The following is a 22,319-nucleotide window of genomic DNA, read 5'->3' as shown; positions in this document are numbered from 1 at the left end:
TGAGCCTGAAATGTCAACTGTTTATTCTTCTCCATAGCTATTGCCTGACTTGCTGAGTTCCTCCAGCATTTACCATTTGTTGCTCAAGATTTCCAGCATCTGCAGAATCTCTTGTGCTTAAGGATGAAATTCATCCTAGTCCATTTATTGATAGGGTTCAATTCTTGAGGATCATTGGTTCCTTTGTACTCTACTATTTCCATCCTGTTTACTGACAATGTCCTGATTGCAACCAATGCAATCTCAGCACAATAGTGGGAGTAGGCACCGGGACAGGAAATACGAGACCTATTAAATGAAGCTAGGAAGAAGTGGAAGTGACGCACTGGACCACGTTCTCAGTTTACACACAAATGAAGACAGAAATGAAGTGGAGCTACACCTACAAAATGCTGGAGGAGCTTAGGCAGATCTCTAGAAATGAATAAAGAGTCAACATTTTGGCTGGGAACCCTTCATGGATGCTGCCTGACCTGTTGAGTTCCTCCAGCATTTTCTATGTTGTTGTTCCTTTTCACGCCTTGTGGCATATCAAGCAGTATTTTTGCTGTTTCTGTAGCATTTGACTATTTTTCTTACGAGACTGAGTTGCTAGCTCGATGCTCACTCCAGCATGGATGGAAAGTGTGCAAGGAGCCAGCTGGATTCGAAATCGGGACCATTTGCCTCAAAGTCTGGTGCTAATGCCACTATACCAGCAGCCAGCTAATTCTGTATATGTTACTCTGTATCTCAGCATCTTGCAGGATCTTATAAATGGAGTAAGCTACGTAAATCTGCGCACACTGTTAGCCAGAGAATACATACATTGTCAATAAAGCTTCCCAATTGCTGTTCTATAGCTTCTTGGTTTTAATAAACAGTTACTTGTCCATAAAATGTGACTGTAAAAATCCACTATTTTAATTCCTACTGGTATTGACCTTCAGAGCACCCAATGTGTACAGCTTCCAAACTCTGACTATGTTCCCCAAAAGGACAATTATATGATATCACCCTTAAATACATCCTGTTATGCAAGTACCCATTACATAATCACAAGTGGATGCATCAAATATTGAGAGGTCTAGATAGACATAGAGAGGATATTTTCTATAATGGGGTAGTTAAGGACCAGAGGACACAGCTCAGAATACAAAGATGTCCTTACAATAAGGAAGAGGAGAAATTTCTTCAGCCAGAGAGTGGTGAATCTATGGAATTTGCTGCCGCAGAAGGCTATGGAGGCCATCTTTGGGTATATTTAAAGTAGAGGTTGGTATATTCTTGATTAGTAAGGGTGTCAAAGGTTATGGGAAGAAGGCAGGAGAATAGGTTTCATAGGGATAATAAATATGGAAAGTGAAGAAGTGATAGACATGAGCTAGACAGGAAGACAGATAAATGGATGACTGTCAGGAGAGGGAAGGGAGAACGTCAGAAAGTGGAGAGCACCCCCTGTGGCCGCCCCCCCCACCCCCCCCAACCATGTACTCCATTTTCAGAGGCTGTGCCTTTTGTACTAAGTCTGGCCCTGTGGCTCAGAAGGGTAGGGAACTGAAGAAGATGGCAGTAGTAATGGGGGATTCTATAGTCAGGGGGACAGATAGGCGATTCTGTGGATGTAAAATGGAAGCACGGATGGTAGTTTGCCTCCCAGGTTCAAGGGTCTGTGATGTTTCTGAACATGCCCACAATATCCTGAAAAGGGAGGGTGAGCAGACAGAAGTTGCAGTGCATATTGGTACCAACAATACATAGGTAGAAAAGGGAAGAAGTCTTGAAAACAGAACACAGGGAGTTAGGAAGGAAACAGGATCTCAAGCGTAGTAATCTTGGGATTGCTGCCTGTGCCACGCAACAGTGAGAGTAGGAATAGCATGAGATGGCAGATAAATGTGTGTCTGAAGAATTGGAGCAGGGGACAGGGATTCAGATTTCTGGAAATTGGGACCTCTTCTGGGGCAGGAGTGACCTGTACAAAAGGGACAGGTTACACTTGAATCCAAGGGGAACTAATATCCTTGCAGGCCAGTTTGCTAGAGCTGTGGGAGTGGTTTAAACTAATATTGCAGGGGGATGGGAACCAGTATGATAGAGCTGAGGAAGAACAAGCCAATGATTTAGTACAACTGCAGACAGAGCAAAGAGTTAAGTTGTACCACAGAGGCAAAATTCATACGGGCAAAGAATGCAGGACTGAAGGTGCTGTATTTAAGTGCTTGTGGAATTCGGAATAAGGTGGATGAACGTGTGGTGCAATTAGAGATTGGTCAGTATGACATTGCGAGCATCAATGAGTACTGGCTGAAAAAAGGCTGTAGTTGGGAGTTTAAAATCAAAGGATATACTTTGTATCGAAAGGACAGGCAGGAAGGTGATGTGGTTCTATTGGCAAGAGATGGAATTAAATCTTTAGAAAGAGGTGACATAAGGTCAGAGAATATTGAATCTTTGTGGGTGGGGTTAAGAAACTGCAAAAGTAAAAAAATATTAATCATATATAGACTTCCAAATAGTAGCCAAGGTTTAGGGTTGTGATTGCAAAGAGAGCTGGAAAAGGCATGTAATAAGGGTAATGACACAATAGTAATGGGGGACTTCAATATGTAAGGGGATTCGGACAATTCAGGTTGGTGTTGGATCGCAACAGAGGTAATTTGTTGAATGCCTATGAAATAGCTTTTTCAAGCAGCTTATGTGTGAGCCTACTCGGGGAAAGGCTGTCTTAGATTGGGTGTTGTATAATAACCCAGATTTTATTAGTCAGCTTAACGTAAAGGAATCCCTAGGAGGCAGTGATTATAAAATGATTGAATTTGAAAGGGAAAAGCATAAATCACATGTATCTGTATCACAATGGAATAAAGAGAATTACAGAGGCTTGAGAGAGGAGCTTTCCCAGGTGGATTGGAGGAGGATACTGGTGGGGATGACAGCAGAACAGAGATGGCTGAAGTTTCTGGGAACAGTTCACAAGGCGTAGGATAGATATGTTCCATAGAAGAAGTTCTCAGGTGGCAGGGCGAGGCAACCGTGGCTGACAAGGGAAGTTAAGGACTGCATAAAAGCCAAGGAAAGGCATATAAATGAGCAAAAGTAAGCTGGAAGTCAGATGATTGAGAAGTTTTTAAAATCCAACAAAAGGCAACAAAAATAGTTATAAGAAGGGAAAAGATGAAATATGAGGGCAAACTAGCTATAGTATAAAGCAGGATACTAAAAGTAATATAATGAGTAAAAGGGAGGCGAGAGTTGATACTGGGCCACTGGAAAATGATGCTGGCGAGGTAGTAATGGGGGACAAAGAGATGAAGTTAATAAGTACTTAGTTTCAGTTTTTACTGAAAACACTAGCTGTATGCCAGGGGTCTGGACGTGTCAGGGAGCAGGAGAGAGTGCCATTGTTATTACAAAGGAAAAGGTGCTAGGCAAACTGAAAGTTCTTAAGGTGGGTGGATAAGTCACCTGAATTAGATGAACTTCAACCCAGAGCCCTGAAGGATGTTGCTGAAGAGATAACGGATGCATTGGTCATGATCTTTCAAGAATCACTTGATTCTGGCAGGGCCCCAGAGGACTAGAAAATTGCAAATGTCACTCCACTCTTTCAGAAGGGAAGAAGACAAAAGAGAGGAAATTATAGGCCTTTAGCCTAACCTCAATGGTTGGGAAAGTGTTGGAGTCCATATTAAGGGCAAGGCTTCGGGGTACTTGAAGACTAATGATACAATAAGTCAAGATCAGGATGGTTTCTATAAAGGAAAATCTTGCCTGACAAATTTTCTGGAATTCTTCAAGCAAGTAATAAGCAGACTGGACAAAGGAGAGGCAATGCATGTGATTTACTTAGATTTCAGAAGGCATTTGATAAGGTGCCTCACATGAGGCTGCTTAACAAGATAAAATCCTATGGTGTTACAGGAAATATACTGGCATAGACAGAAGAATGGCTGACAGGCAGGAGGCAGCGAGTGGGAATAAAGGGGCCTTTTCTAATTGGCTGCCAGTAACTAGCGTTTCTCAGGGGTCAGTATTGGGACCACTACTTTTCACATTGTTTGTTACTGATTTAGATAGTGGAATTGATGGCTTTGTGGCAAAGTTTGCAGATGATACAAATATAGGTGGAGGGGTAGGTAGTACTGAGGAAGCAACACGATTGTAGCAGAACTTAGACAAATTGGAAGAATGGGCTAAAAAGTGGGAAATGGAATACAGTGTTGGGAAATGTATGATAGTGCATTTTGGTAAAAGAAACAATAGTGCAGACTTAATTAAATGGGGAGAAAATTCAAACATCAGAGGTGCAAAGGGACTTACGAGTCCTTGTGCAAGACTTCCAGAAGGTTAATGTACAGGTTGAGTCTGTGGTAAAGAAGGCAAATGCAATATTGGCATTTATTTCAAGGGGAATAGAATATAAAAGCAAGGAGATAATGCTGAAGCTTTATAAGACACTAATCAGGCCTCATCTGGAGTATTGTCAACAATTTTGGGCCCCTTATCTCAAAAAGGATGTGCTGTCATTGGAGACAGTCCAAAGGAGGCTCACAAGGACGATTCTGGAAATGAATGGGTCAACATATGAGAAGTGTTTGGCAGCTTTGGGCCTGTACTCACTGGAATTTAGAAGAATGCATGGGGATCTCATTGAAACCTACTGAATCTCAGAAGGTCTCTCCTGATCCCATCACATAAATGTAATTGCAAAGAAAGCACGACAGTGCCTCTACTTCCTTATGAGTCTGCGGAGATTCAGCAGGCCATCAAAAACCTTGATAAACTTCTGGAGATGTGTGTGGAAAGTGTGCTGACTGGCTGCATTATGGCCTGGTATGGGAACACCAATGCTTTTGAGTGGAAAATCCTGTAAAAGGTAGTGGATTTGGCCCAGTACATCATGGGTAAAATCCTCTCAGCTAGTGAGCACATCTACATGAAATGTTGTCATAGAAAAGCAGCACCCATCATCAAAGATCCTCATCACCTAGGCAATGCTTTTTTCTTGCTGCTGTCATCAGGTAGAAGAAACATGTGTCTTAGGACTCTCACCACCAGGTTCAAGAACAGTTTCTACCCCTTAACCATCAGGCTCTTGAACCGGAGAGGATAACCACACATTCTATTTCTGGTGTTTCCACAACCAATTATCTCACTTAAGAACTCTTTATCTTGTTATTTCATGCTTTTGTTATTTATTGCTATTTATTTATATTTGCATATGCACAGTTTGCTGTCTTCTATATTCTCGCTCTTTCACTGTTTATAGTTACTGCTCTATAGATTTTCTGAGTATGCCTGTAGGAAAAAAAACCTCAGGGTTGTATGTGGTGAATTGTATGTACTCTGATAATAGATTTTATTTTGAGCTTTAATGTAGGATTAGTATAAATGGTTGGAGCAGACTTGGTGGGCCTATTTCCATGTTGTATCTCCATGACTATGCATCTCCTTATTTTGTTACTATTTTCTACCTCTTCTACTTTAAGCCTCTTCATAAAAATCAACTTGAATCAAAGCTGTTTGGTCTCCCTTACTAACTCCTCCTTTAGCTCACTGTCTGTTTTTATCCGATTACACACCTCTCTGTACCATCAGACATTATTCTCCACTATTGTTACTTACCATGCTGAGTCAACTGAATGTGGCCACTCAGAAGCAGGCAAAGAGAGTCTGTCACATTGTGGAAATAGCGCAGAAAATCTTGTTTATCGTCATCCTCGAAACAGAAAAAGTGTTGCAATATTTTTAAGTATTTAAAAAAACATTCCATTCAATAAATACATTTTATTTACATGTTGTATTTGTAATGTTGATATTAATTGGATGTGACAGTTGAGAATCACTTAAGTTTTATTGGCTGCTAGCACTTGTACAATTGAAAGTCTCTGACATTCAGCGTGATGAACAGAGGGAATTGGGATCCAAGTCCCCAGCTCCCTGGAAGTACCCATGCAAGTAGATAGCTTATTGAGACATAGTATGCTTGCCTTCATTGTTAAGGTATTAACTCTTAGCGTAAGGAAATCATGTTGCAACTATATAGAACTTCAACCAGGCTGTTTTTGGAGTATTGTGTGTAAATATAGGAAAGTTGTGGAAGATTTGAAAAGAGTATGGAAGAGGTTTAAAAAGGATTCTGCCTGGATAAGAGACTATAAACTATAGGGGTAGGTTGGATAAACTGACTGATTTCTCTGGAGTGTCTAAGACTGAGGAAAAGTTTATAACCTTGTGAGAAGCATTGATAGGGTAAACTGCCAGAACCTTTCTCCCATGAAATGTTAATATTATGGTGCATGCATTTAAGACAAGGGTGAGTGAATTTATAGGAGATGTACGGGGCAAATTTTCCTTTCTATACAGAGTGGTAGGTACCTGGATTGGCCTGTTAGGGGTAATGTTGAAAGCAGATACAATATGACACTTAGAGAGGCTTTTTGATAGAGACATGAACATGCAGGAAACAGAGGATTTTGGAATTGCAATTGGTTTATTATTGCTACATGTACTGAGACACAGTAAAATGCTTGTCTTGCACACTCAATCAATTCATTACACAGTGCTCTGAGCTAGAACAAGGTAAACCAACACTGTAACGGTGCAGACTCGAGGGGCTGAATGGTCTACTTCTGCACCTATTGTCTATTGTAACAGCTTTAGTGCAAGTGAAATGCAGGTAAACAATGAGGTGCAAGATCATAATGAGGCAGATCGTGAGGTCAAGTGTCCAATTTATCTTTATCATATCAGGAAACCACTTAGTAGTCTTAAAGCAACAGGGTAGAAGTTATCTTTGAGCCTGGTGACACATGCTTTCAGGCTTTTCCATCTTCTGCCCGATAGAAGAGGGGAGAAGGGAATATGCCGAGGGTGGATGGGGTCTTTCATTATGCTGACTGCTCTTACTGACTCAGCGAGAAGCATAGATAAAGAGTTCATGGAAGGCAGGTTTGTTTCTGTGAAAGGTAGGTTATGTTCAGTGTAGTCAAATGGGGAAACAATGCAGCCCAATCCCATGGGCAGGCCAGATCAACCTACTCAATTTTATTAGTTTCTCAAGTGCATAATCAGGAATCTAGGAGCTGAAGAATAACATGGTCAATAAATGCTTTATTTAATATGGAAAATTATCATTCTTGTAGGGAGTAAGAAAACTGAGTGGACATGCAGTATACTTTACATCACAATATAATGTTTCATTGGCATCCCCAGGACAAGTTTGTGAAATATTTTTCCACAGTAGTGTGCACAGTAACTTACCCAAAACAAGGACTGATTTTTGAAGCTTTTCAATTATTCCATTCAAAACTGCATTTAAAGATTTAATGATTAGCTTTGTCACATGTACATTGAAACATACGGTGAAAAATGTGTCATTTGTGTCAATGACCAGCACAGTCCAAGCATCACCAAGCTTCCAGTGCCAATACAGCATGCCCTAACTGTATACCTTTGGAATGTGGGAGGAAACCGGACCACCCACTCAGTCACGGGAAGAATGTATAATATCCTTACAGACAGTGGTGGCGATTGAACTCCAATCAGTGATTACTGGTGCTAATCGCTATGCCATTGTGCTACAAGTGACATGATCAGCAGAAAATGAAAGAAGGATGGGTTAGATAAACTCAGTCATAACTCCAGGGAGTAGATGGATTAACTAAGGCTAGGATTAGAGATAGGCCACTGAAAATTTGAAGTTATAGCAGGAGAGTGCTGGTTGAAAAAGCATCTCTTGGAGTCACACAGTTAAATGCCAGATGTCAAAAGTCCTGTGAACAATTCTGCTGGAAACCCTGAAGCATTTATAAAAATTAGTAGATACAGGAGTGGAACCCAGTGTGGTCTTCTGCTGCTGTAGCCCATCCACTTCATGATTTGACTTGTACTTTCAGAGATGCTCTTCTGTACACCACTTTTGGAACATATGGTTATTTGAATTACCGTCAGCTTGAACCAATTTGGCCACTCTTCCCGGACTTCTCTCATTAACAAGGTGTTCACACCCAAAACTGCCACATACTGGATTTATTTTTGTTTTGCACACAATTCTCTGTAAACTCCAGTGCTGTGCATGAAAATCCCACGAGATCAGCAGTTTCTGAGATACCCAAACCATCCCATCTGGCACCAACAATCATTCCACGATTGAAATCACATGTCATATTTCTTCCCCATTCTGATGCTTGGTCTGAACAACAACTGCCTGCATGCTTTTATGTGTTGCATTACTGACACGATTAGCTGATTAGAATTTTGCATTAACCAATAGGGATACAGATATACCTAATAAAGTGACCACTGAGTATATGAAACAATAGGTACTGCCAAGGAAGAACTAACAAGCTGCAGAGAGCATGTGTTCATCATAACCCAAAATAAAATGACACAACACAAAGTGTGGTTGAGAAATTGAAGTTCTAAAAATGGTGCATAAACTTCTAAGGACTTGTAAAACATGGAACAAAAATGTAGAGATATGCAGAAGCCTTAAGTGGTTAAAATAATAAATTTCTGCACGTGCAAAATTTGTACATGCTTACATTTGAATACAAAATACTGAAACTGGCATCAAAACCAGTGCTTCTAGCTTAAGGTGCAGTGAGATAAATATATCAAATGATGTAAATGGAGCAGGCAGATAGAAGCTATATAGAATCACCTCGTCAGCTTTGAGGAAGCGAGCCTGTAGACGCCGTGCCAGCAACATTAGATTGTCTGTGCCTGATGGTAACACTTTGTTGTAAAATTCTTCTGCATCATTCTTTGGATCCAGACCCACACAGGCAGTGCTAAGGGAAAGCAATTCAAATTACTGTTCAGTCTGTAAACCTCAAAATATTCCAGTAGATGCATTTCACCCTACAACACATTCAATCAAAAATATTTAGATTTCCCATATGATGTATCACTACAAAGGATTTTTAGTCATGGTGGTGATGCTATATCTTTCTTTTTCAATCTTTTTATTATTAATATCAACAAAATACAATTGATACATAGATAATGGGATTACAAACATACACATTTCAACTACACATGAAAGAATACATAAGCAATCATTACAGTATAAATGAGTATTCCCAAATCATGGACAATACAATATATAAATAAACAAGGCAAATTTAGGTATATCATAATATATAATAAAAAAACAGAAAAAAAAAGAAAAAAAATTATGCAAAAGAACTAATCTAATAATCTAATAACTAATAAGGAAAAAAAACAAAAAAGGAAAAAGAGAAAAAGAAAAACTGGAAAAAGAGAAAAAAAAAGGGCTGGTTATAATATCTCACAAAAATACAAAATCATCAGTGTCGTCAACTCCGATCCTCTCAACATATATAAAATCAAAACTGGAAAATCAAATAGGCTTGAAACAGGGTCATATTACATCATATGAAAATATTGAATAAATGGTCTCCAAATCTTTTCAAATTTAATAGAAGTATCAAATACACCACTTCTAATTTTTTCTAAATTTAAACATAACATAATTTGAGAATACCAATGAAATACAGTAGGAGGATTAATTTCCTTCCAATTCAACAAAATAGATCTTCTAGCCATTAGTGTAAGAAACACAATCATTCGACAGGCGGAAGAAGATAAATGAAGTGAGTCCATCATTGGTAAACCAAAAATTGCGGGAATAGGATGGGGTTGTAAATCAATGTTCAATACCACAGAGATAATATCAAAAATATCTTTCCAATATTTTTTCAAAAGCGGACACGACCAGAACATATGAGTTAAAGACGCTATTTCAGATTGACATCTATCACAAATAGGATTTATATAGGAATAAAAATGAGCCAATTTATCCTTGGACATATGGGCCCTATGTACGACCTTAAACTGTATTAATGAATGTTTGGCACATGTAGATGATGTATTAACTAATTGAAGAATTCTATCCCAATTCTCAATAGGAATAATAAGGTTAAGCTCTCTTTCCCAATCATTTTTTGTCTTATAACGGGGCTCTGAACGTATCTTCATAATTATATTATATAGTTTTGATATAAGCCCTTTTTGAAAGGGATTTAATTCAAACAAACTCTCCAAAATACCTGAAGACACAAAATTTGGAAAAGTAGGAAGTACAGTATTTAAAAAATTCCTAATCTGTAAATATCTAAAAAACTGAAATCTAGGCAAATTATATTGATTAGATAATTGCTCAAAAGACATAAAACAATTATCCAAAAATAAATCTGAAAATCATTGTAATCCCTTAGTCTTCCAAGCCGAATAAGCTTGGTCTATAATTGAAGGGTGGATAAAACAATTGGATACAATAGGAATATTTAAAACAAACTGAGTCAACCCAAAGAATTTCTGAAATTGAAACCATATACGTAAAGTATGTTTAACTATCGGGTTGTCAATTTGTTTCGGCAATTTAGAAAGAGCAAAAGGGAGAGAAGTCCCCAAAATAGAACCCAGTGCAAAACCTAGTACCGATTTAATTTCCAGGCTCACCCAATGAGGGCTAAAAGATCCATCCCAATCTTTCAACCAACATATCAAATATCTAATATTAACTGCCCAATAATAAAATCTAAAATTAGGCAATGCTAACCCATCTTCCTTCTTTGCCTTCTGTAAGTATATTTTACCTAACCTGGGATTTTTATTCTGACATATATATGTGGAAATTTTTGAATCAACATTAGTAAAAAAAGATTTCGGAATAAAAATTGGTACCGCTTGAAAAATATATAAAAACTTAGGTAAAATAACCATCTTTATAGCATTAATCCTACCTATCAGAGATAAAGATAATGGTGACCACTTAGTAAACAAGCATTTCATCTGATCAATTAAGGGTACAAAATTAACCTTAAATAAGTCTTTATGGTTTTTTGTGATTTTAATCCCTAAGTAAATAATAGAGTCATTAACTAATTTAAAAGGTAAGTTTCCAAAAATTGGGACCAGTCTATTTAAAGGAAACAATTCACTCTTATTAAGATTTAATTTATACCCAGAAAAATCACTAAATTGAGCCAACAATGATAAAACTACAGGAATAGATTTCTCAGGATTAGAAATAAATATTAATAAATCATCTGCATACAAAGATAACTTATGAGTATCTGTCCCATGATTAATACCAAGAATATCCTGTGATTCTCTGATAGCAATTGCCAAGGGTTCTAAAGCAATATCAAATAATAGTGGGCTAAGAGGACAGCCTTGTCTAGTGCCCCGAAATAAACAAAAAAAGGGAGATCTTTGATTATTAGTAAACACCGAGGCTACTGGAGTATGATAAATCAGTTTAATCCAGGAAATAAATGTCAGACTAAAATTAAACTCCTCCAACACATTAAATAAGTATGGCCATTCAACTCTGTCAAATGCTTTCTCCGCATCTAATGAAATAACACATTCTGAAATATTATGTGAAGGAGTATACACAATATTCAATAACCTCCTAACATTAAAAAAAGAATAACGATTTTTAATAAAACCGGTTAGATCTTCCGAGATAATTTGGGGTAATACCATCTCCAACCTGGATGCAAGTAACTTGGAAAAAATCTTAGAATTTACATTCAATAAGGATATTGGTCTATAGGATGCGCAATCAGTAGGGTCTTTATCTTTCTTCAATATTAAAGAGCTGGAAGCTCTATAAAAAGATTGTGGCAAATTGCCCAATCTAATTGCTTCTTCAAAAACCTTATATAACCAAGGAGAAAGAGTAGTGGAAAAACATTCTAAAAATTCTGCTGTATACCCATCCGGACCAGGTGCTTTCCCTGAATTCATGGAGGAAATAACCCCTTTGATTTCTGCATTAGTCATAGGAGTTTCCAATATTGAAAGATCATCTGGTGATAATTTTGGGAAATTCAATTTCCCAAGAAAATCACACATGGTACCACAATCCTGAGGAAATTCAGAATGACATAGGGAAGTATAAAAATCTTGAAATGACTTATTTATCTCATCATGGTTAACTGTCAAATCCCCATTTTGCTGACGGATCTTAGTAATTTGACGTTTAACCAAAGCATTCTTCAATTGACTAGCTAGCAGTTTACCCGATTTATCACTATGTATATAAAAATCAGATCTGGACTTCATCAGTTGATTTTCAATCGAAGATGTAAGTAATAAACTATATTCTGTTTGAAGTTCAACCCTTTGCTTGTAAAGCTCCTTACTAGGTGTAATCAAATATTTCTTGTCAATCTCTTTAATTTTATCAACCAATAAAAGAGCTTCCTTCTTTATGCGTTTTCTCAGACCAACAGTATAAGAAATAATCTGTCCACGTATATATGCTTTAAAAGTGTCCCAAAGTGTTCCGTAAGAAATATCTTCCGTGGAGTTGGTTGAAAAGAAGTCGATCTGTTCATTCATAAATTTAATAAAGTCCAGATCTTGCAATAAGGTAGAGTCAAATCGCCATTGTCTAGCATTAGGAACTGTATCCATAAATTTAATAGAAAGTTTTAATGAAGCATGGTCAGAAATAGCTATAATATCATAATCACAACCATTTACCGAAGGAATCAAACAAGAGTCAATAAAAAAATAATCAATTCTCGAATAAGAATGATAAACATGTGAGAAAAAAGAAAACTCATCCTTAGGATGCCGAAATCTCCAAATATCAAAAACTCCATTATCAGTCATGAAAGAGTTGATACAAGTGGCCGATTTATTGGGTAAAGTCTGAGTAGATATAGATTTGTCCATCAAAGGATTTAAACAACAATTAAAATCACCACCCATTATCAACTTATATTCATTTAGATTAGGTAAAGAAGTAAGTAAGGACTTAAAAAAATCAGGACAATCCACATTTGGAGTATAAACATTAACCATAGCAAACTTTTTATTACAAAGTAAGCCTGTAATTAACAAAAATCTACCATTCGGATTCGAAAAGATATCATGTTGGACAAATGCAATAGAGGAGTCAATAAAAATTGAAACTCCCTTTACTTTGGCATTCAAATTCGAATGGTACTGTTGACCCCGCCAAAACCTAAAAAAGCGATAATTATCCTCCTTCCCCACATGAGTTTCTTGTACAAAAATGATATGAGTCTTTGGAATACTTTGAAAATCTTCTTTCGTTTAATCGGATGGTTTAAACCATTAGTATTCCAAGACACAAAATTAATGGTCTGAGCCATATTTCTAAAATCAACCCTTTGGTATAAAAAGGGTTAACCAAATTATAAACTCATGCACCCGGAAGAGGAACAAAAATAAAGAGCGGACCCGGAAGTGACGACATCGTAGACATATTTGTAGTTCAAAAACAGCCCAAATGAAAAAACTAAAACAAACCAGTAAAGGAAATATAGAGTTAGAAAAAAGACCACCCCCCACCCACTCAAGAAAGAGAAAAAAAAACAACAGCCAAAAATAGGCTGGGAAAAGGAAAAAATGAAACTAATTCTACTCTCATATCAGCGGAAGACCACTCCGTATATAAAGGATATATATAAAAAAAATCCACCCAAACTTTAAAAATTATGATCACTGTACTAAAACTAAACTTCTTAATATACTTGGTTGTAAAAAAAACGAAAAGAATATAATCACTAAAAACTTATAAATCAGGTTATAACCCAAACAAACCAAAAAATATTTAAACTGTGATAAGCGATGCATTGTAGGAAGAAGACGAGAGAAAAAAAAATAACGACATCTTAAAAAAACACCAAAAATATTTTCCCAAAAAACCACCATCTTAGTAAGAAAAAATTCACCTTCGAAGGGTTAAAAATACAGCTTCGAAGGAACAAAAATAATAGTCAACAATATAGTATAATGGTTAAAGTGTATAAAACAAACCGATTAATATGACAAAAGAACACTTTAACTTGAATATAAAGTATAGAGTAAACCTACACCAATAGCCAGAAACAAAATCTGGTTTGAGGAATCAAAAACCATCTTACACAATCAAAATCCCTCATTTATTAGGAATGAGAGACAGTAGCAGTAGGGAAGTTCTCATTTAGAAAACTTCTCGCTTCAGATATAGAAAGGAAAACCCAGCGTAGAGCGTTCGGCGGCGAGATTCTGAGCTTCGCAGGGTATAAGAGCGCAGGTTTTAGATTTTTCTCATAATATTCAGACATCAGAGGTTTAAAAAGAAGCCTTGCCTTCAGGACTAAAATCTTCTACTAAGCGGAAATTGTGATCCTGAAATTTAACCATTCCTACCCGCCGAGCCACACGAATAAGTTGCTCTTTATCATGTACGTAATGAAACCGGACAATTACAACCGAGGGTTTAGCTGAAGCACTCAGTGATCGACGCATAATTCTATGAGCGTGATCAAGTAACGGGGGGCTATCTGGAAATACAGATGGGAACGCATCCTTTAAAAGTTGAGCAAAGTACTTCGAGGGGTCGCCTTGTTCTATGCCATCCGGGAGACCAAGTATACGTAGGTTCTGTCTTCTGGACCGATTCTCAAAGTCGACACTCTTGGCTTTAAATGTTTCCACATGTTTAAATGTTTAGTGGTCGAAAGTAAATCCTGTTGCAATTTTTCAATTATCAAATCTCGTTTCCGAGCGTCTTCTTGCAGAGACGCGATAAGAACTTGCTGCTGGTTAATTACTGAATCCGTCTTATCCATATAATCTTGAAAAGCCTTTATATCTTCTTTAAAAATTTGTTGTTGTTCATCAAATTTTTTATCCAAAACCTCCAATAACAATTCACAAGTTAATTCAGTGCGTTGCAGATGAGCTTGCTTCTTTCCATTACCGTTCGGGTTCCGCCCAGGTTCTTGTCCTTTAGATCTAAGAGCCATTTCTGAGTACATATCTTCAAAAATTCACAATAAACTCTTAACGATAAGTCCAAAAAAATAGCAAGAATCTTTTGGTGTAGGTAAAAATAAGTTGAATAAGGGTGATCAAAGGTTAAAAAAAGTAAAGGTTATGGAGCGAATCTAAAACAGTACTCACTCCATGAGCGTCTCCTGCTGACTATGATGCTATATCTAATCACAGGTGTTTTGCAAATGGAGATTCTGATGGCAAAGAATAATAGTTAACTACGAGTGTGTGATAGGCTATATGTAGTTCAATCTTAAACACAAGACATTTTGCAGATGATGGAAATCCAGAATAACACAAACAAAATAATGGAGGAACTCAGTAACTCAGACAGCAATGATGAAGGTCCTGATGAAGTGTCTCAACTCTCCATACACACTGCCTGATCTACTGAGTTCCTCCAGCATTCTGAGGTACTATAGTTGAATCTAGGGCTTGCAAATCCATTCAAGGGATTCAAGCAACAATATAAATCAAATAAATAAATTTGAGGCACTTTACAACAACAGCATTAACTGAATTATCTTTATAAGCAGCAAAAAACCCCACGAGTGCTGATCCTGGACAGTTAATTACAAACAAAAGAAAACTGGTAGATACTGGAAATCCAAGTAACCCACACAAAATGCTGGAGGAACTCAGCAGGCCATCTATGGAAAATAGTGAACAGTCGATGCTTTGGGTTGAGACCCTTCTACAAGGACTGGAAAGAAAGATGGTAAGTCAGAGTAAAAAGGTTGAGAGAGGGGAGGAAGAAGTACAAGGTGGTAGGTGTTAGGTGAAATGGGGGTGGGGGTGGGGGATTCTGATAGGAGAGGATAGAAGACCATGGAAGAAAAGGAAGGAAGGAGGTGATGGGCAGGTAAGGAGATAAGGTGAGAAATGGAAACGGGGAAAGGTGAAGGAGGTGGGGGGGGGGGTGCAATTGTGGAAGTTCAAGAAATCGATGTTAATGCCATCAGGTTGGAGGCTTCCCAGACATAATATAAGGTGTTGCTCCTCCAACCTGAGTGTGGCATCATCATGACAGTGGAGGCTATGGACTGACATGTCAGAATGGGAATGAGAAGTAGAATTGAAATGGGTGACTACTGGGAGATCCCACTTTTTCTGGCAGACAGAGGGTAGGTACTCGGTGAAGAGGTCACCCAATCTAAGTCAGGTTTCACCAATACACAGGAGGCCACACTGGGAGCACTAAATACAGTAGATGGCCCCAAAGGACTCATAGGCATTGCCTTGCCTGGAAGGTCTGTTTGGGACCTTGAATGGCAGTGAGGGTGGGAGGTGTAGGGACAGGTGTAGCACTTGTTGTGCTTGCAAGGGTAAGTACCAGGAGGGAGATCACTGGGGAGGGATGAATGGACAAGGGAGTTGGGTAGGGAGTGAACCCAGTGGAAATCAGAAAGTGGGGAGGGGAGGCGAGGGAAAGATGTGCTTGGTGATGGGGTCCTGTTGGAGATGGTGGAAGTTACAGAGAATTATGTGCTGGACCTGACAGATGAAGACAAGAAGAACACTATCCCTGGTGTGGCATCAGGAGGATGGGGTGAGGGCAGACATACGCAAAATAAAAGATTTGCGGGTGAGGGTTGTGCTGTTGATGGAGAGAGGGAAGCCCCTTTCTTTGAAGGAGAATATTTCATTAGTTCTGGAATGAAAAGCCCCAATACGAGAGCAGAGGTAGCGAAGATGGAGGAACTAAAAGAAGGGGATGGCATTTTTACAAGTGATAGGGTGGGAAGAGGAAGCAAAGAGTTAATGTTGCTTTTATTTTATTACAGGACCATTTGAGTGTTGGAATAAAGAGAATCTACTACAATTACTTGGGGTTCTTATAAGACTGCAGTCTGGAGAATTGTGCAGTTTTTTATTCCTTAAGTAAAAAGGAAATAAAAAAGAAAAGGAAATTCCCCGACAGAGGGAGTGCAGCAAAGATTCACTACTCATTGCAGGGACACAGGTTTGGCATATGAGAGATGACATGCTCTCGGCTTATACTTTAAGATTTAAAGGAAGAAAGGTGATCTCATTTAAATTCTTATTGGGCATGACATGGTGGATGCAAGGAAGATGTTTAGAAGCAATTGTCAATGAGTTGGGCTGAAGGTTATGTTTCTTTGCTGTGTGAATCTACGAGAGCATTCTTCACAAAGAGGGTAGGAATCTTTGAGATTCTCTATCCAAAAGTTGATGGTGGCTTATTCATTTAGTTTATTCAGAATCGAGTTTGAAGATATGTAAATAATCAGGAAATATGGGGGTAGTGCAGAGGGAGAAGATTGCCCATGACCATAGGACCATAAGGTATAGGAGCAGAATTAGGCCATTTGGCCCATTGAGTCTGCTCCACCATTTCACCAAGGCTTATCCAATTTTCCTCTCAGCCCCAATCTCCTGCTGTTTCCCGCCGTCTCCCCATATCCCTTCTTGCCCTGACCAATCAAGGATCTATCAGCCTATGCCTTAAATATACAAAAAGACTTGGCCTCCATAGCTGCCTGTGGCAAAGAATTCCACAGATGCACCACCTTCTGGCTAAAGAAATTCTTCCTCATCTCTGGTCCAAAAGGATACCCCTCTATTCTGAGGCGGTGTCTTTAGATCTTGACTCTCCTACTATAGGAAACATCAATCTATCAAGGTTTTCACCATTTGATAGGTTTCAATTAGGTCACCCCTCACTCTTCTGAATTCAAGTGAATGCAGACCCAGAGCCATCAGTCGTTCTTCATATGACAAGCTGTTCAATCCTGGAATCAATTCATGAACCTCCTTTGAACCCTCTCCAGTTCCATCACATCCTTTCTAAGATATGGGGCCCAAAGCTACTTACAATACTATCCAAGTGAGGCCTCACCAGTGCTTTATAAAGTTTCAACATTACATTCTTGCTTTTATATTCTCATCCCCTTAAAACAAATGCTAGTACTTCATTTGCCTTCCTCACCACAGAATCAAACTACAAATGAACCTTTAGAGAATCCTGCACAAGAACTCCCAAGTCCCCTTTGCGTCTGAGTTTTGAGTATTTTCTCACCACTTAGAAAATAGTTCTTTCTTTGATTTCTTCTACCAAAGTGCATGACCATACACTTCCTGACATTTCTTTACCCATTTTCCTAATCTGTCTAAGTCCTTCTGTAGCCTCTCTACTTCCTCAAAACTACTTGCCCTACTGTCTTTGTATCATCAGCAAACTTTGTAACAAAGCCATCAATTCCATCATCTAAATCACTGACATATAACAAAAAGAACTGGTCCCAACACAGACCCCTATGTATCACCACTAGTCACTGGCAGCCAGTCAGAAATGACTACTTTTATTGCCACTTTTCAGCCACTGCTTTACCTGTGCTAGAATCTTTCCTGTATCATGGGCACGTAGTTTGTTATGTCAAAGGCCTTCTAAAATTCCAAGTACACATCAACCATTGTTTATCCTGCTTGTAACTTCTTCAAAGAATTCCAACAGATTTGTCAGCAAGATTTTCCCTTGAGAAAATTATGCTGACTAAGGCTTATTTTATCAGGTGTCTCCAAATACTGTGAGACCTCATCCTTAATAATTTACTCCAACATCTTTACAACTACTGAGGGCCTATAGTTTCCTTTCCTCTGCCTCTCTCCTTTCTTGAAGAATGGAGTTACATTTGCAATTTTCCAATCTTCTGGAATCATTCCAGAATCTAGTGATTCTTCAAAGATCATTACTAATACCTCCACAATCTCTTCACCCACCTCTTTCAGAACTGACATATACACTGTCTGATCTAGGTAACTTACCTACCTTCAGACCTCTCAGTTTCCCAAGAACTTTCTCTCTACTTATTGTAACTTCATACATTTCATGCCTGACACCTGGAACTTCCACCATACTGCTAGAGTCTTCCACAATGAAGATTGATGCAAAATAAAAATACTTATTCAGTTTTTCCACTATTTCATTATCCCCCCATTACTGCTTCTCCAGATTCATGGTCAATTCCACCTTCATCTCCCTTCCTTTCCAATCCTAATGAAGGGTCCCAGCCCGACTGTTTATTCCCCTCTGTCTATGTTGCATGACCTGCTCAGCTCCTCCAGCATTTCACGTCTTACTTTGCATTTACAGCACATACAGACTCTCCTGTTTATGATTTCTTATTACTTATCTTCAGTTTGCCAGTAAAATTCATACAACCTGAGCTTCTGGCCAAGTTGATTGATTTCCCATTCCACTTCCCTACTCCAACCTTGATCTACTACAACGTACCCCTTTCAAAAGCCTATTTTTTGATTAGTTATTTTGCAGTTGTCCAGATTACACAATTAATTACTCAGGGTTTACAAGTGGGGGGGGGGGGGTTTCATAGAATATAAAACATATTACAGTATTACACAGTACAGGCCTTTGGCCCACGATGTTGTGCCGATCTATTAACCTATCAGTCTCACCTTCCCTCTCACAGAACCCTCCAAATTCATTCAGTTTCCAAGGTTTAGGAGTATGCCATACTGGACAACAAGCTGTGCGAACTGACAGCCAGAATCTCCTATCAGTGGGACACAAAGGAATGTAACGTTTTCTGCTTCGTGGTGACCTGACTAAAGGAGGATATACCAGATTATGACCTCGAGTCCTCTGAGTTCTCCCTGTTCCAGGTGGATAGGTTTAAAAACCTCTCTGGAAAGAGTCAAGGAGGTGGGGTATGGTCAATAATGCTTGGTGCGATCTCCAGAATGTGCATACCCTCAAACCCTTTTGTTTCCCAGATCTGCAGTACCTTGTGCTGCTGTGTAGACCTTTCTGGCTGCCTAGGGAGTTCACAGCTGTGTTTATTTGCCACAGGCTGATACTGATCTGGCTCTGAAGTAACTGTATGAGACCATCAGCACCCTGGAGACTATATGCCTAGAGGTTGCCTTCATGGTTGCTGGACACTTTTATGGAGCATTGCTGTCTAAAGTCTCTCTGAAGTTTTGTCAACACATCCAGGTGAGCACATGGTGAGACAGCATACTTGACCACTGCTACGCTCCCTTTCACAACACTTGCAAAGCGCTCCTCCATCCACTGTTTGGCAAATCGGACCATTCCTTCATCCCACTTCTGCCTGTGCACAGGCAAAAGCTGAAACAAGAGGTGGCCATAGTTAAAACCCTGCACTGTTGGTCCGACTAATCAGTCTCCATGCTACAGGACTGCTTTGATGACACCAACTCCAATGTCTTTCATGATGAGGATGTCTTCAAGTTCACAGATGGGGTCACGAGCTTCATCTGGAAGTACATTGAGGATGTTGTCCCAAAAAATCAGTCAGGGTCTATCCAAACCAGAAATCCCGGATCAACAATTCCATGTGAGCAGCACTCCCTGCGCGAGATAGAGCTTACATTGCCAGTAATCAGCAGGAACTCAAGAAAGCAGCTATGATCTGCACAAAGTCTTCAAGTCAGTGAAACATTAGAGGGACAAGATCCAGGTACAGCTTTCCACCAACAACACATGCAGCTTATGATACGATCTGCACACCATCGTTTACTTCAAAGCCAAGCATAGTGGTGCTGCCAACATTGCTGCTTCTGTCCCAGATTAGCTTAGTTTAATAGCGCCAACACTGAGCCCCTGAGGAGAGCCACCGAACAGACCCTCACCTTGGTCATCTCTGAGGCTGCAGTACTTAGGTATTTCCAACGAGCGGACAGCCGCAAGGCTGCGGGACTGGACGGCATTCCAGGATGTGCGCGGCACAGCTGGCAGGTGCGTTTACAGACATTTTTAATCTCTCCCTCTTCTAGTGTAGAGTGCCCTCCTGCTTCAAAACATCCACCATTGTCCCTGTACCTAAAGAGTAACAAGGTAACATGTCTGAACAACTGGTGGAGTAAGAAACAAGAGAAATAAAGAAATAAAGTCAACTCAAATAAATTCAATTCCATCGTTCGTGATTGCTGTAGCGTTCTCGCTCGGGTGTAATGAAACGCCGAATTAAACGCTGAGATAAACCACAGTCAATGAAACAAGGTCGCAGTAAGATTAACCATTTACTGTTCACTCTTCACATTAACATGTGGTGAAAAATGTTGATAAAACAATACAAGATTGATACAGTATTTGTTCCCTTCTTGATATCACATTTCCATTGTAAATACTTCTAAAAGTAACTATAACTACATTACATTAAAGTGCAGTATACGGGCAGAGTTTACCTACGCCATTGACTACTTTAAATACACTTCAATGCAAACTATCCGCAGCTCTTTAACTAACGAAAACATAAACATTATCAACCGTCGTTACTTTTAACAGGATTGGCGTTAACATCTTAGTTCAACATATTGATTATCTATTAACTTACAGCGTTGCTCTCACTGTGATTTCTAACGCTTGCAAAACAACCTCTGCTTGGGTCTGCCTCGTGGTGAGCCCCCACCCTCGCGTTGATCTCAAACCGGTATTTTCCCACAAGACGCGGCAAAACCGGATGTGACGTCATTGCATGCCGATATATTTTACAGGCAATGAATATACTTTAAACACTTCTAATTCTAACTAGAAAATACTAACAAATGAATTACTAAGCGAAAATATTATAAACTAAATAACTGCCATAAAGGCAACACAATTGCTAAACAAAGTACATCATATATTTTTCATAGCTTGGTTTAAGAACCCTTGAGCAGGTTCCAGGCTGATAGTGAAAGGAAACTTAATAAAGAAAGACATTTCATTCAGAGATCATATGGTTGATTTCATTATAGAACACAGAACAGTACAGGCCCTTTGGTCCACTTTGATGTTACAACCCTTTAATCTACTGCAATATCAACCTAACCCCTTGCTCCCGTATAGCCCTCTATTTTGACAAGCTGTTCAATCCTGGAATCAACCTTGGAATCATGCTTTCATCCATGCGTCTATCTCAGTGCTCCTTTTATGTCGCTAATGTATCTGCTGAGTTGTATAAATCAGAATCAAAAAATGATGACGTCAAGATAGAAAGATTTTTATCACAAATAACTCTTCCAAAATTAAATACGGAAGAACAGAAGGGATTAGGTATGCCTTTTATATTGAAGGAGGTTGAAGAAGCTCTGGGATCACTTCAAAGTAATAAATCTCCAGGAGAAGATGGTTTTCCACCTGAATTTTATAAAAAGTTTAAAGATTTATTAATTCCTCCTTTTATGGAGTTAATACATCAAGCGGAAAGAATGCATAAACTTCCAGAATCTTTTTCAACAGCTATTTTAATGGTATTGCCAAAAAAAGATAGAGACCATTTAAAACCAGCATCATATAGACCTATTTCTTTATTAAACACTGATTATAAAATAATAGCAAAAATCTTATCTAATAGATTATCTAAATGCTTACCAAAATTAGTGCATATGGATCAAACAGGATTTATTAAAAATAGACAATTGGCAGATAATGTAACCCGGTTATTCAGTATAATCCATTTAGCGCAAAAGAGGGAGGAAACGAGTGTGGCAGTTGCTTTAGATGCAGGAAAAGCATT

General features: G+C 38.7%; 1 protein-coding gene across 3 annotated transcripts in view; it reads right to left on the bottom strand.

Moving 5' to 3' along the window:
• iqcb1 (IQ motif containing B1) overlaps positions 1 to 22,319 on the bottom strand; it is a 73,410-nt gene that overhangs the window by 41,490 nt on the left and 9,601 nt on the right. The window contains exons 4-5 of one of the 3 annotated variants that reach the window (XM_059967650.1): positions 8,648 to 8,777; positions 5,608 to 5,701 (exon numbers count right to left, since the gene is read on the bottom strand). In XM_059967650.1, coding sequence (XP_059823633.1) covers positions 5,608 to 5,701; positions 8,648 to 8,777 — 224 coding nt within the window. The other 2 variants (XM_059967648.1, XM_059967649.1) reach the window with 2 other exon arrangements.

The sequence above is a fragment of the Hypanus sabinus genome, chromosome 4 (assembly GCF_030144855.1).
Source record: "Hypanus sabinus isolate sHypSab1 chromosome 4, sHypSab1.hap1, whole genome shotgun sequence".
Lineage (NCBI taxonomy): Eukaryota > Metazoa > Chordata > Chondrichthyes > Myliobatiformes > Dasyatidae > Hypanus > Hypanus sabinus.
The sequence above is the reverse complement of the archived record's forward strand: the minus strand, read 5'-3'. Positions and strand labels throughout refer to the sequence as shown.